This window comes from Crocodylus siamensis, chromosome 2 (assembly GCF_052110815.1).
Source record: "Crocodylus siamensis isolate JL-2025a chromosome 2, ASM5211081v1, whole genome shotgun sequence".
Classification (NCBI taxonomy): Eukaryota; Metazoa; Chordata; order Crocodylia; family Crocodylidae; genus Crocodylus; species Crocodylus siamensis.
This window is the reverse complement of record NC_143396.1, coordinates 95,406,996-95,423,072: the sequence shown is the minus strand read 5'-3', so window position 1 is coordinate 95,423,072 and position 16,077 is coordinate 95,406,996. Positions and strand designations below refer to the sequence as shown.

Here is a 16,077-nt window from a genome sequence, read left to right as displayed (position 1 = left end):
GGCAGAGCAGTAAACTTACTAAAACAATCTCTTGGGTAGATAGCATTTTTTAGGCTTGATGTGCATCCCCTGATGATTTTTTAGGCTGTTAGGTTATCTAAGGTGTCAAGTGTTGTACTTAAAATAACCTTTCTTCTTTTAACTGAGTAAATCTGTAATTCATATAAAACTGATACCCAGTTTTGAAATGAAATGTAAATGACCAGATGATCTTGCAAGAACAAATACTGAAATAGAGTTGTTAAAGGTTTGCTTTTCCTATAAAGAGGTTATTTATCCACAAGAATCAGATTCTCGTGGTATATGTGCTACTTCCTATATGTAGCTTTTCATAGTACATTGACATTAGCTCCTGAATATTCATTGGTAGAAAGCCTTCATTAGCAATGTAGAAGCAGTATACTGGAAGTATTTTATTGATATCCTTAAATATGTTTAGTTATTCACATGGTCTTTCTAAATAATTACATAAAACAGACACGTCAACTGAAAGGCTTAGTGCTTCTGGCATAAATCAGTAGTGATGGAGCACAATTTTGGTTAAAAATAAGTGATATAGTTGGTTATTTCTGGGGTGTATAGGATGAACTTGGGAACTTTGTCCAGGACTGCAGAATCCAGTTCCTGTAAAGGTACAAGTAGCCATGAATGACATTAGGCTACTGAATTTTGTTTTAGTGCTAAGGAAATCGGGACTTTGTAAAAACAACTGAACCTCTCAATATTTCAGGTCATGATTTCCCACAGAGCCTAAAGTTACATTCCCAAATCCTGCTTTAGGTTATCCTGTAAATGAGTGATCACCCAGCAGTTTCTGTTGATTACTTCTGACACTCCTTTTTATTGTTTGCATTTCTGAAATAAGATCACAGGTTTCACAACCTAATATAAGGCACTCTCAAAATTCTTGTTATTAAGCAGTAGTTGTATCTTGGTTAATTCAGGGTCATCTTATTTTGCATTAATCTTTATTGTCATTAATGCTAGAAAGATAAAATACACAAAATCTGAAATATCCCAAACTATAGAAGTCTTAAGGGAGGTTGGCATTGTGTTAACTGTTGATCTCTTTAGGTATAGTTAAATTGGTACAGTTCCTGAGATGGCATTTCATAATGTCACTCTTGAAATTTGAATTTTCTCAACCAAATTGAAGAGTTTCCTTCCATTTTGGTAGAATAGTGCTACTAAATTAATTTAGCAGCCATATCTCATCTGTCATATCACATGCCCATCTGCATTCATAGTGTCTTTGCAAGCAATTTTAAATTGCGTTTCCAAACTGATCTGATAGTGAGATGCATTGGTTTGGGATAGAACTGCCTCCTCATTTTAAAGCTGGCATTTATGAGTGGTGTGTTAGCAGAGTTAATGTTATTACAGTCTCTTAACTCCACATTTAGGAGTTTTTTATTAATATTATTTACATATAAGTTGCATCCTCTATCTGACATGGGCTCAGGTCTTTTAATATGACAAATAAAAACTATACTTGCCTTGAGAAGCTTATCATTTTAGGAAAGAAGCCAATAAGATGAAAAGCATTTGGCAATTCAGTAGACAGAGCTGATTGGAAATTGACCAATGGAACACATCATCCTCAGAAAATGCATGAACATGTTGATTTCAGTGATAACATTCATTTAGAGATAAAAGCTGAAAAACATTTTGATAAGGTCAAAACAGATCAGTGAGATTTTTTTTTTTTAGACTAGAATGCTTAGATTTATCATGTTGAACCAACTTCTCTTTTTTTAATTTTTGTCAAAATGGAAATTTTTAAATTTCTTTTTGCAGGAAATTTGATCTGATTTTACTCGGGATCAGAAGTCTTAAAGATTTCCAGATTTCTTGCAAAACAGAAAGTTCCTGCCCAGTTGTACTAGGCCAAATGTTGTCAACCAGGGGTACATATATCCCCAGGGGTACTTGAGAAGGCCTATGGGGGGACACGCAGGCAGGCAGGGACGGAGCGCTGCCACACACCATCCTGCGCTGCTGTGCAGACGCTGCCCACCCAGCTGGACACATGGGGCAGGCAGAAGCTCCACTCCATGTTTAGCCATACACCACCCCGGTCTCCCCCCTACTCTGTGCCTGGCCACTGTAGGTACACTGATCCAAAAAGGTTGAAAACCTCTGTACTAAGCCATCTATCTACGATAGTAAATCCAACATCCATGTAGGCATTTAGAATAAAGGACTCCTAATGTTCCTTCCAACCCACAATTCTACACTTGGGCATCATCACTTCAAATGTTAAAAATCAACATGCCACCTTCCTTTTCTTTTTTTCCTTTTACCTTTCTTTCTTGCACATTTTTGTGCAAGTAAAATACTTCTTGTAGTGATAAATTGTGTCTAATGTTTGTGAAACTTTTCCATATGAGTACAGTGAAAGTGGGAATCTGGTATACTGGGATTCCATTCCTAATAATGCAAATTAGTAGAGGTAGTCACTTTGAGGAACAGTTGAACATAACAGCATTGCTGATAGTTGAGAGCACTTACTCTCAGCAGTTGTGATAATGTTTCTGTTTTGGGTAGCTGGAGTTACTGTAAGGGCTTTCTGGGTCTCCTGGTTAGCAAAAATACTGGCTGTCTCTTTCAGACAGATTCCTGCCCACAGAAATTCATGCACTTGTCATTTCCTGTCTAGTATTCTGCAGTTCTCACTACCTTTATCTACAGAAGATATTCATGAAGAAACAGTGACTGCTACAAAACACAGTGGCCCACTTCCTAAGCAAAATAAGCAGGAGGCTATATTCTGCTAGTGTGCTACAACCTATACCATCTTGAGCTCCCTCAATTCAAGGTTGTAGTATTTGTGTACAAAGCTATCATGGTGGGACATGTCTGCATTATATCAAATACTGTTTTCTTCAGTAAGCTTGGCTATGTTTATATTGTCTGCTGTATTTTTACCCAGACAAAATACAGACTTGAGGGAGATGAAGGACATGTTTTCACCCCACAAACTCATCATTCTGGTACGCTCTTCCAGAGGGAAAGGAAGCTAAGGTCTTCTCTCTGTCTTCAGGTTTCTCTCTAAGACATACCTTAACCCCAATGTTCCCTTAAAAGTTTTCAGTAGTAATTCATAGAACTGTAAGATTAAACTAAAAAATTAGTATCATGCTCATATTATTGGACCCAGAGTAGATGAAAGATCCCATTTTCCCCATCTACAATGTGTATTTTAATCCACAGACAGAGCTTCGTGTGGTTTAGAGCTGTATGCGTCTTGACAGACAGACATAGGGGGTAGGACAAAACAAACAAGAGGAAGAGCAAAGGGGTGGGGACACAGCTACATTTTTGATAGAGGAAAAGAGGTGCTGATGATCTTGGAGACTGACGGCTCCTGAAATTGAGGTTGGAAGTGGCCAGGGCTGGAAATTGACAGATATTAAATGAACTCCAAAGTAATGAAACTTTCCTCCTAGAAACTTTTAAGGCATTTAAAGTGCTTTAGGAGCTGCTTTTGCAAGAGTCCCTGTTGAGTTTGCAACCTGAACAGGGATGAATCGTACATTTAATTTTCTATAAGATAAACAAAAATAAACCAGTAGAAATAAAGCTCTCTCTAATTTTGTTTTGAATTTAACTGTTAAGATAAAACGAGTAATAGTCAATTTTACAAATGCATTGAAAGGATACAGCTTAGTGCTTTCAAAATTATACAGTTTACAGGGGACCACCTGGTACCAATCCAGAGCATCTGGGCTGCATGCCAGGTGTCTCAGAATCCTCTGGTCAACTAAAATATTTGAAATTTTGCACCGCTGCCTGGCACCAATTTACTTTCCTTCCACTGTTGTTCTTAATAAAAGCCACACACTTACTGCCTTCCTTCTCTGTCTCTGCTGAATGGTATATCTGTCATTTTTTTGCAAATAGGTCAGTCGGGGGAGCACAGAAATGCTAATACAGTGGAGGCAATGTCATTCCCCCCATTATGAGAAATATTTGTGCTTATCTGGCAAGACTACTTCCTCTAACAAAATTTTATATGCTAAACAAACATTTTCCTCAGAGATCTTTTATTGACTGTTACTAGTTTATTTAAAAAGAAAATGAAAGACCAAAGGGGAGTGCTCCCTAGAGTAAACTTCTTTGAGCAGCTGATTGCTTGAAAGGGCCTTAAGATTGTTGCCTCTAGCCAACCTATAATGCTGAAGGCACAGATTTTACCGTCTTAAAATATGTTTTTCCATTTGAAGATATTACGTTTATTCATTAGAGTCTCTCTCTCATATCCCCTCCACTTAGTTCTATGTTAAATTTTATTAACTAAGTGTAACAGAATAGGGCTTGCTTATAGTATGAAATCCTGCCATCGGAATTTAGGAGCTATTGGCAAGTTTATATAAATTAACAACTGCTGCAAACACTTACCACAGCATAAATATATGGTATTCAAGTTCCTTGCCTATTTTTTTTGTTTATTAACTATTACAGGCAAGCTTATACTAGAATGGCTTTGAAAATTCATGTTTAATAAATGGCTTAGACAGCTGCAATATAGTTTCCTTTAATTTTCCTGTTATTTCAAAGTTAATTAAAAACTTTAGTCTATCAAACATCTGTGCATAGTGTGCAGTAATACCTTTGGTCTTTGTTTTAAATGTCCCACCATATCTCAAAAATATTCCATCCAACCAACTCTGTCTCATCAGTTGAGAGCTGGGAGTGCTACCACTCAGGTTTCTGACATCCTCCAACGCTTGCCAATGGCCACCAGCCACTATTAAAATGTGTGAAGTCAGAAACTAATTTTCCTGATATTTGAGTTGTAAAAAAAAATAAATAAAACCTCAAAGTATAATATGTTTACATCACAGAGAAATAAATACATATTCATCCTTAATATTTCTCATTTATGCCTAGTCACTACAACACATGCAGCTAGCAATTGTATTCAGATCTAAAGAATGCAGTGTACAGTGTGATAAATCCAGGTCTTGAGGTACAGGGCAAGGTGATATATGAATCTTAACATCTAAGGTATTCTTGGGTTTTTTTAGACTTCATTTAGTCCCTTAACGTAACTTTAATGTAATTTGTATGTGTTGATTTACTTGTGCATGTCATTGTAGAAGAACCCATATGTTCAAACGTATTAATATGAATGTATTCACAAAGCACTGTGATATCTCATTTTCTGTCTTCTCAGACTTTGTTCATGCTCTAATTCTGTTGCTAAATCAGTTAACATTTTTTATTTTTTTTCCTCTGGAAATTGTTTTTTTTCCCCTTAAATTGTTTTTGCATAACAAATCAAAATCCTTTGATGAGCACAGATGAGTTTGAGAAAGACATGCTTGTCAGATGTGAAGTATATTCAGTTATTAATTTTTTTGCAAATGATGCTGCTAATCTGCTGTACTCTCAGATGAGTGCCTTATTAAAACCATCAGATTTTATGGTGCCCATTAGTAAGAATGCAAAGTAAGAAAATTACCAGTCAAAATTCCCTGTTTACTCAGTAACGTAAATTGATGTTTACAAAATAAACTATTGGTTTACAGCCGGGATTCTGAAATATAACAATGTGGCAAATAAACACATAGCAGTAACAAGCAGACGATAAGCAAAGCAATACATTTTAGAGAAGTTGCTGCTATTTTTTCCTCTTTACTTGAAGTTTTTGGTTTACCAAAACTAGTTCAACTTCAGTGTTTGAAAAGGGGCATCTCATTTGAACACTCACTGAAGTGAGCACTTTGAAAAAAAAATGCACATTTTTAAATGTACAGTTTTTAACTGTTCATTTTGCATTAGCTGTGTAATAGTTGAAATAGCTACATTACTGTATTGGTACTTGAGCTTGCCATTCATACTTTGGATCAGTATTCTTTTGTTTAATTATAACTTATTAGAAAACAGCCATTAGATTTTATGCAATTAAATACACTATGTTATAGACAGCCTTCACACATGTTTGTTGATTTCTTGTATGGTTTTGCTTGTTTTGTTTTGTTTTGGGGGGTGAGGGGGTGTTAGCCAAGCAGCTTTATAAAACTTGACAATATACCAAACTAATACAAACAGGGAACATATTTATCTTTCTCGTAGAGCTGGAGTGGACCAGAAAAGTTGCTTGCATTAGATGAACTCATTGATAGTTGTGAACCAACACAAGTGAAACATATGATGCAAGTGATTGAGCCCCAGTTTCAACGAGACTTCATTTCCTTGCTCCCAAAAGAGGTGAGGATTCTCAGTTAATACTGGGCTTCGGGTACTGTTTGACTATGTAACGCATCATCTGCCACCTTTAAACACTTGCATGCTAATTATGGTATTCAGTATTGTCAGTTTAACACTGTTAATTGGTGTTAAAGAGGGCTGCAAGTTGACAAACTGCCATGACTTAATAATGTAATTCTCAGATTAATGTATGCTTATGAGCTAAGGGCCAGATTTTTAAAGAATTTAGGTGCCTAAAGATCCAGATAGGTACTCTTATTTAAAAAAATAATCCCGCTAAGCACCCACTTGCATCTTTAAGCACCTTAAATACCTTTAAAAATCTGGCTCTAGATGATTTCCTTTCCACTATTGGAATAATGTCTTTGTTGCCATGTATTTCATTGCATTTTTCTATTTGGTTCTATTTTCTTTAAGAGCCTTCAGGTTATGCAGTGTTTTACTTCTAGTTAACTTGCTAAATTTAATTTTGTGAATCTTCTGTATCAACATTGCATACTTATTTATCTAAATCCCAGCACATTTTAAAGACAAAAAACACAACAAAACAAAAAGCCCAAACTTTCTCTTTAGATAAATATTAAGAATAAATTTTTACGATGCATTGTGTTATTAAATCCACATTGAGTAGGCATGTTGTTAATATTTATTTATTTGAGAGAACTTGAAAACTTCCAGGGAATCCTTAAGTCTCTCTCCTAAGCTCAGCTAGTCGCATCAGAGCCTGTCATGTCAATAGGGAGCAACCTCTAGATACAGGAGCCTTCTTTGAGAAGTCAAAAGAATGTGAAAGTCATATCACAGCTGGACTAAACTGTTATGAGATGGCTACGTAAACTCCAGACTTGATTTTACAGTTACCATAATGGATTTAATTGTGACTATTTTTTACAGTGAGCCTTGACTGCTCCTAGGGTTGGTATGGTTTGGGTTTGGGAGTTATTTTTCAGTTTTGCTTTCATTTGTTTTTTGGTGATTTTTTTTTTTTTGGAGGGGGACATGGGGGAAAGGGGCAGGGGAATGGTTCTAGTTTGGTGCCAACAGTACTACCGTATGGTACTTAGTCATGTTTTTCATTACTAAAATATTGTTGCCTGATTTTTTTTTTTAATAAGAAACTTGGATTTTAGGAACAAATTCTCAGTTCTTATTCTGGTGTTATTATGTGGTCCATCATTTTTCATATGTCCTTAATGTTTACTATTCTATGACTCTTCCGTGTCATACTTCAGAGTAAGCTGTGTATTTTTAATATTTAGATGTACTTGGCCCTATTCATCTCATTTGCTAGCATAGGGTTTTTCATGACTCTGGAATATGCCAGAGCTTTCTCCTGGGGTTTGCTGGTTCGCTTTTGTTTGACAGTAGAAGTAATATATGCTGTGAATATTAAGTTAATAGTCAAGGTACATGCATCAAATATTGACAGAAGTGTTTTCTATGGCAACCTGCTCCTTTGGAATTCCTGCTTGTATGTGAGGAATACTGCAGGAGAAGAAATGCACCATGCCAGATAAACTGCTCTAAGGATCAGTTAGGACGGGGAGTTGTACATCTTGAAAGGATGGGGAATATTTTAACTTCCGCTGTTTCAAAAAGTGAAAAGTTGGATACATGTAATGCGTATTAAGAAAAGGTTATAGCTCAGCTGTTCTCACATGATTTAGCAGCAAAACGAATCCAACTGTGATTAGTACTTATCTTATGTATTGCTTGTGCTGCCCTCTTAAAGAGACTTATGTACTGGGGGGATACTCTTTATATATAAAAAGTATTCTACTTACCCATAATTCTCTTTCATTTTTCTGAATATTTAAATAACTTGTGTTTCTTTCCAGGAAGCCTATTCCTTTTGCTTACTGAAATTTGAACATTGCTGAGTTTGTTTCATTTCAGCAATATTTATAGTTACCTGCTATATCGAAGTACATAACATGGTGATTATATTCCTGGTTTTCTGGCTAACCAGCAAGTAAAGATAATTTGCATAGAAAAGATCTTATTCAAAGGTCTTCAACAATGCAAAGAGATACAGTAAAGGAATAACCAAATAACCATTTATATTCTTGCAGGTTTTCCCTTATATGACAGTATCCCTTTTAAGTGAAAGGCAGCCTAGTTATTTGAGACTGAGATACTGCCTGTTGCTTTTCCTATTAAAATATTAGAATTGTTTGATTTGACTGGATCAAAACCAGATCTTAAGTTTAAAGGTTTTCCTCTCAAATATGCACCAGAGTAATTAAAAATGATAGGTGTACAATGCATAAATGTTATTAGATAGGACCCATTATAGCACTAGTCCTTACCATAAAATACAGAATTCTGGTAACAGAGGCCCTATTTTTGTTCTGGCAAAATTGCTCTTAGGACTACACCACAGTATTGAGAGGAAGGTATACTACCTAATCAACTGTAATGCGATTCCCCCCCCAGGTTCAGTTCTGGTTGGGTGCGTGTAGATTAGGAAAATAGGATAAATCTTAAAGCCTCACAGCTGGCATCTTTTTACAAATCCCCTTTTAAGTAAATCATTTCACTTAATGCAGACAGGGAAGTTCCATTTTAAAAATATGATCTTCTCTGATCTTATCATTCTCTGATCCAAAGAAAAAGACTGATATATTTTTGTCCCTAACTTTATTGCAGTTGAATGCCTAAGATGACTGTTGTCTGTAACTCAGTGACTTTTTTAACATAACTAGTTGTATGAATCACCTCTCAAAACTGTTCCTTCCACAGTGATCTGCAAAATACTGAGATAGATCTGCCTCTTGGGATGTCTTTCTACTGTTTCTGATGGTTTTTCATTTTCAGTGGTTGGATGTATATAGCATTTTACTCCTGTCAGCAGGGCCCTGAATGTCCTCCACAATAGATGTGTTCTGTTCCTCCTTAGCATTAACCTTCAGGAGTGTATAACTTCAAAATGCATAACTGATGGAGAAAATACAGAGTTGTTTGTTTTTATTATGGTCACCATATGGTTTAACTCAGCCAACTGGTGTCTGAATCGTCTAAATAACCTCTAATTTTATCATCTAGATAAGCTCAACTTTACGTTATCTGTCAAGGCTAAAGGGATTTAATATGGCACATGCATTGTTGTGGCATGCTGAGATCTATATGAATACGATGTATAACATCCATTCTTTATCCCAGTCCATAAAACACCTCATAAAATTCTTTAAGGATATTTTGCATTCTGTTCAGTAAACAAGTTGTAGACCTGTTTGATGTAGTGCATTTCCAGATTGTTCTCAGTCTCAAGCATAATTCACTATTCAAGCACTGTGGATTGGTATTTGGAATAACAATGTAACTCTCCTCCATTGGTGTTTATCTGAGCTCACTATATGAAACAAACTTAAGTTTTTTGTTTTATCATGGGACAGTCGCCTTATCTTTTATATTTGCTGTAGAAATGTGGTCGACACCAGTATCTGTTTAGATATTTGTTGGTTGTTTCTATTGCTACAGCCTGTTTCTGTCACTGTTTACCCTTGTGGTTTGGGGACCTGCCTTGATGTGAATTTTTAATTAGAATTAATTTTTTTCCAGTTTGTTAGGTCACAGATATATCAAAATCCTAGCAAAAAAATAGTGTTAATGTGGATATTAATTATACTGCAAATAAGGCTCTTCTCTAATTTACCTATTAACCATTTAACATTCACAAGGCTTTTCTATATAGTTCTATAACAATTGTCTCACCTGGCAGCTATTTTCTTTTAAAGCAAATGTATTACCAAGTGACATTCTTGCTTAGATCAGGGTATTAAAATAATTTTTTGCTAACTTCTGCAGTCCCTTTCATGTTTCCTCTTGAATGTATTGCAGCTCTCAAATGCTTCTGGCCTTGTTTGATAGTTTAATTTATTGTTTTAATATATCTACTCTGTGTGTATCTCAGTCTCAGTAATGTGACTATAAAATTAAAAAAGAGGATGTGAATAGGTTTAATCTCCTGCCTTTTGCAGCTGGCACTGTATGTGCTTTCATTCCTGGAACCCAAGGACCTTCTGCAAGCAGCGCAGACATGCCGCTACTGGAGAATCCTGGCTGAGGATAACCTTCTGTGGAGGGAGAAATGCAAAGAGGAGGGTAAGATTCTGCAAAATAAGAATTTAATAGTGAAGGAAGCACTTTGCTGTGAAGCAGTTTTTGGCATTCTTCCTCGGTTATATAAGAAGCTAGAAACTTTGAGAAAGGTATTAAGCAAGCTGTGTGTAGTGTTGCTATTAGTGATGTTCAACCTATGTAATATGTATCCTTATTCAAAGCATGCATTGGGACATTCATTTTAAAAGTTAAATGAGACTAGTGTTTCTATGATTTTCTTGTCTGATCTCTATATGCTGTATTTTGTATATAATACATTAAATTGTTTAGAGTTATTTTACACTCAAACTATTCCAGTACAGTTAATTTACTTAACAATTAAAGAGAGAATAGAAAGAAAGTGTCTTTATAGAGTAGCGTTGGGCAAAATATGGCCTGTGGGCCAGATCTGGCCCACCAGGCCATTCTATCCACCATGCGAGGCCCCTAAAAAAATTTAGAAAATTAGTTATTATCTATCTCTGGCTGCCTGTCAAAGATGACAAGGTACCAGCAGAAACAGGACCCAGGGAGAGCCAGCGACAAGACCCAGCAGTCACAGCAGGAAGGCCTGCCCAGCCCTGCTTCCCCCCCGCCCCTCCCCCCAAAGCTCCAACCAGCCTCTGCCTAGCACAGGCTTCTGGCCTGGAAACCCTAGGGCTGTTCCCCACCCTCATGCAACACAGCTAAGAATGCAGGGGGGAGGGGAGGACCATTGGCAATTGCCCCAGTCCTTGGGGCCAGGCCAGCTCCTGCTACCTCCTGCAGTCCCAGCAATGCAGCTGGGAACCACATGGTACTAGAGCGGCTGGCAGGTGGCCAGGGGAGTGGAGAGAAGCAATGGCGGTGGTTGGGAAAGCAGGGAAATGGCAGTTGCAGCGGTGGCAGACAGGAGTGCAGTGACAGCTGGGCAGAAGCACGTGGCCCACACCAGTGCTGCAGGGCCGGGGCTGGCAAGGGCCCAGGGCAGGGCAGCAGGACTGCAGGGCCCAATCCATCTCTGTCCCTGTTCCTGCTGACACAACCTGGCCCAGCTCCATAGAATCCCTGCCAGCAGCCAGCCCACACCTCACGCTCCTGCTGTCCCACCCTGGGCCACTGCCGGCCCTGGCCCCGGGGCACCGGTGCGGGCCCTGCGCTCCCACCCAACTGTTGTTGTGCTCCCACCCACCGCCACTCACCCTGCTGCCACTGCACCATCTCCCCACTTTCCCTTCCACTGCTGCTGCTTCTCTGCACCCCCTCCACCCAGCTGTTCCAGCACCACATTGTTCCTTGCTGCATGGCCAGGTCCACAGAACACAGCAGGAGCTGGCCCTGCCCGGCCCAGCCTGGCCCCCGCAATTCCTAGCTAGCTCTGTGCGCTGCCGGCCAGGTTGGGCCGGCTCCTGTTGCATTCTGTGGACCCAGCTGGGCAGCTGGCAACCATGTGGTGCTGGAGTATCCAGTGAGGGGTGGGACAGGGAATGGCAGAGGCGGGAAGCAGGAAGGTAGGGAAGTGGCAGAAGAAGGGCAGTGGTGGCAGATGGGGAGGAGGGAGAGGGGGAAGTGGCAGTGAACAAGTAGGCAGGAGTGCAAGGCCCGAGTTGATGGCCCAGGGCCAGGGGTGGCAGGCGTGCTGAGCCCAGCCTGGCAGGAGCTCTGGTTGGGGCTCCACATGCCATGAGCCCTGAGAACCCTGAGGTCTCACAGCCTGCTGCTGCCACTGATGGCAGGGGCTGTGGGCACCTACCCCCCCCCATGCACACTCCAGCCCCACTCACACTCCCGCCACCCTCCCCCTTCACACATGCTACACCCATCCCCAGCCACCCTCCCCTTACACCCTCACATGCCCCCACAAATCCCATACCCATGCACACCTCACATATTCACACCCTCCCCCACACCTGACATGCACACTTACCCACAGCCCCCCCACAAACCTATACCCATGTACCCACTCCCATACTTCCCCCACATTATACAAGAGTAAGACTTCATTTTAAGCTATTATACAATCACCTCTATGTACATTATGCAAACACAAGTAAATCAGGACAAAAATATTTTTTGAAATTAAATTAATGAATGCTTTAGTAGATGTTTGATTTTTAGAATATAAGTTGGTATTCTTCTGGTTCCAACATGGCAGACCCCCCTTGCCAAAAGCAGTACTGCCAGGGACAAGGGGGGGGACTTCTGGTGGCAAAGCTCAGGGGTTAGGGACTTCTGGTCCAAAGATAGTGACTAGGAGGCAGGGCACGTGTCAAGGGGTGTAGCACTTGACAGCTTGCCAAAACTTGGTAAGCAGCCCTCTAGCCAAAATAATTGCCCACCCCTGTTATAGAGTCTGGGTACAGTGACGCATACCCACAAAGAGAAAGTGATGAACAATGTGATTACACAAAGGGCTGAAATGTGAAATTGGTAAAGGCAAAAGTCAGTATTTATGCAAGCTAGTAGTAATAAAGGAGAATACACCAATATGGTAGCAAGTGAGAAGAGAGGTCATTAGACTTGGTGTTAGTTGCAAGCTAAATGAACAGGGCTGTTTCAAAGTTGTATCTTTAAAGAAAAGGATTGCTTAAGCACCACAAAGGCATTGGGTTCCACAAATAAGAGATGATACTGTCTGCATGTGCACATTATTTAGGAAGAACCGCAAAGAGGGCAAGATTTGGGAAATGATGTGGGTGGCTAAAACAGCTGGCCTGCAAAGGGCCATAAAAAACCAGCTAAGATCTTGGAGACTTTAGAAAATGTGTAGATGTGTTTTTACCCAGAATGTGTGAAGAGGAAAGCTGTTGGGAGGTGAACTCAGTGCCTGCTGTGAATTTAGTCAGAGTGACTTGAGGGCAGTGTCCTGGACCTTGGACATGCTGCCATAGAGAAGTTGGGAACACTCATGCCCCTTGGTTGCAGCCAGCACACATTCCCCTCCTCAACAGCAATTGCCATTGAAAGAAGCAGCAGCTGTAGCAGGAGGGATGAGAGAAATGGCTGAAGTTGGTTGAAGTGGCTGCTGCTACAGCTACAGCAGCATGGTATTCCTGCACTTAGCTGCTGTTCATATAGACTCCCCAGAGGAGGTGAAGGGCTCATGTCCCATTTTATTGTCCTCTTTAACTTGAATTCTAGGGCCTGCGCCTGGTGTCCCACTTCCCCACCTCTAGTTCTGCTACTGCATCATGATGGCACAACTGAGAAGAGGGAGAATGGAGTGGAGGGTGGGCAGAGGGGGTTAGAAATGATTCAGAACTTTTGAGGCTTTGAAGTTAAGTGCAATTAAGAACAAAAGCATGGCCAGACAGGAGAAACCAACACTGCTCAAAAGAATACTTCAGTCTTTTGAAGTCCTTAATAATATGAAAGTAGAGTTTATTCAAGATTTGCCAATAGAGGTATCAGAAATTAATGAAGAGATTGATGATGAACACTGAAGTTCATCTTCCACTTCTTTGCCCTTTCATTCACAAAATTAAGCGACTGGGCAGAAAAGTAGCTAATAAAGTTCAATGCTAATAAGTGCAAAATAGCTGCAAAATAGCACACAAGGGGAAAAATAACTTTACCTTTATGTACAAGATGCTGTGCTCCCAACTGGCAGCCATGACTCAGGAAAGAGACATTGGAGTCATTGTAGATATTTCATTTAAAACCTTGATTCAATGTGCAGCTTCAACCAAAAAAGCCACTAAAATGTTGGGCATCATTAAGAATGGAATTGGAAACAAATTGGAAAATATCATCTTGCCACCATACAAAACCATGGTGTGCCACCATGCAAAACCATCTTGAATTTGGTGTTCAGTTCTGGTCTCTACATCTCAAAAAGCATAATTGGAAGAGGTACAGAGAAGGGCAGTCAAGATGAGCAGTTGCCACACCAGGAGAGACTGAAAGGTCCTAATATTTCAGTTTGAAATGGAGAAAGCTGAAGGGGAGAGATCTAGAAAATCATGAATAGCGTGGACAAAGTGAATAGTGTCTCATTCACCAAGTCCAAGAAAACACAATTTAGGGGGCATCCACTGAAATTAGCAGGAGATGGGTTTAAACCAAACAAGAGGAATTTAAATAGTCCACATTTAACTGGGAGTCTTTGCTACATGAAATTGTAGAAGCAGATAGTATAATCAGGCCCGAAAAGGAATTAGACAAATTCACAGAGGGCAGGTCAAGTAATAGATATTAAATAGAACAGTCAGAGGTGTATTCTCTGACATCTCTAAACCAATGATGGTAGCTGCCAGGGAGTGGATTACCTAAGACATGCCCTGCATATATGCTCTTTCTCTAAAGTACCTACTGTCACTATCACTATCAGAGGCAGATCTGTTGGGCCCAGTATGACACTACTTAGGTTCTTATCTAGAGATGATAGGGTGAGAATCATTCACAACTAGCAACAAGATTTAGGCTAGTAGTAAGAAGCACTAGAGGTAGAAGATGAACAGAGGAGATAAGTGGGCCAGAAAAAGAATTTTAAGTTACTCCTTAGTAGGAAGGATGAAACATCTCTAAACCCTTCAGCAAAAAATAGAGAAAGAGTAATTATACTTGGAATTCCAACTAGGAGAGAAGAGTGCCCAAGGCACATAGTCTTCTAAATCAAGACGCTCAAGATAAGGATTAAGAAAAGTCAGCAATATCAAAAATAAGGTAACAAAGGCCCATGATCAGAGCCCAAGGAGTAGATCATTGACTTAGAGATGAAAATGTCAGTACTCTGAAGGGCTTAAAAGGGACACTGCAAGTGGTCATGAAATGTGTATGAAGATTTGTAAAGAGATACTGAAAAGAGACAGTTTTCTCCCAGACTTCTTTGAGGAAAAGGAGACTGGAGATGAGCCATAAGGTAGCAAAGAACAAAGGATGAAATAAATGATATGCTTAGCTCAGCAATAATTTTTGAAAGATTAGGAAAAATGTAGTAAGAGAATGAAGGCAAGTTGATGTAAGGAAAGCAGAGTATCATGATAAAAAGTTAAGTATATATTTATGGAATTTTCAGAACTGGAGCCTCATCCAAATATGAAATTATTCTACAAATCATGTATCTCCTTTTACTTCATTCCTCATTTTGACAAGTGTTTTTATGACTTTTGAGAAGCAAAGGAAAATATTTCCTTTGATTTTTCCTTTTAGTATTTCCTTGCCTTTTCCAATAAAGCACCACCATACCATTAACTAATAATCGTTTTGGTTCAATACGGTGATGTAATTGATGCCTGCAGTGTAATGACCTTGATACTAGATTATATTGTCATGACATACTTTCAAATGCAAGTTTTTATGTACAAGCAGCAGGTTTCATAGCATCTATGAAATAATGTGCAGCCATATCATGAACATTGGCATATTGTTTTGGAGATGAAGCTATAAACATAGCATAGCATTTGAAATAAGGGATGGCTCAAAATTGTCAGGGTGGATAGAAGCCATTTAATTTGTTAACGCACACACACGCGTGCGTCTGCAGACAGACAAGTTTTTTTTCCTGTTCTGATTTTTAAATTAATTTTAGGAATTGACGAGCCATTACATATCAAGAGAAGGAAAGTAATAAAACCAGGCTTTATACATAGTCCCTGGAAAAGTGCTTACATCAGACAGCACAGAATCGATACAAACTGGCGGAGAGGAGAACTGAAGTCCCCAAAGGTAACAGTTTCTGAACTATGTGTAACATACCAAGAATCGAATAGGATCAACTCTTCAGCTGCTAATTTGCATCGTGGACAAATCAAATCTTTCATAAATTTCTAAAACAGTCAA

General features: G+C 39.2%; 1 protein-coding gene across 7 annotated transcripts in view; it reads left to right on the top strand.

The window, feature by feature from the left end:
- Positions 1-16,077, top strand: part of FBXW7 (F-box and WD repeat domain containing 7) — a 253,244-nt gene that overhangs the window by 221,978 nt on the left and 15,189 nt on the right. For all 7 annotated transcript variants that reach the window (XM_090036396.1, XM_090036393.1, XM_090036394.1 and 4 more), the window contains 3 exons: positions 6,082-6,216; positions 10,197-10,320; positions 15,827-15,963. In XM_090036396.1, the coding sequence (XP_089892522.1) occupies positions 6,082-6,216; positions 10,197-10,320; positions 15,827-15,963 (396 nt within the window). The remainder of the gene's footprint in view (positions 1-6,081; positions 6,217-10,196; positions 10,321-15,826; positions 15,964-16,077) is intronic.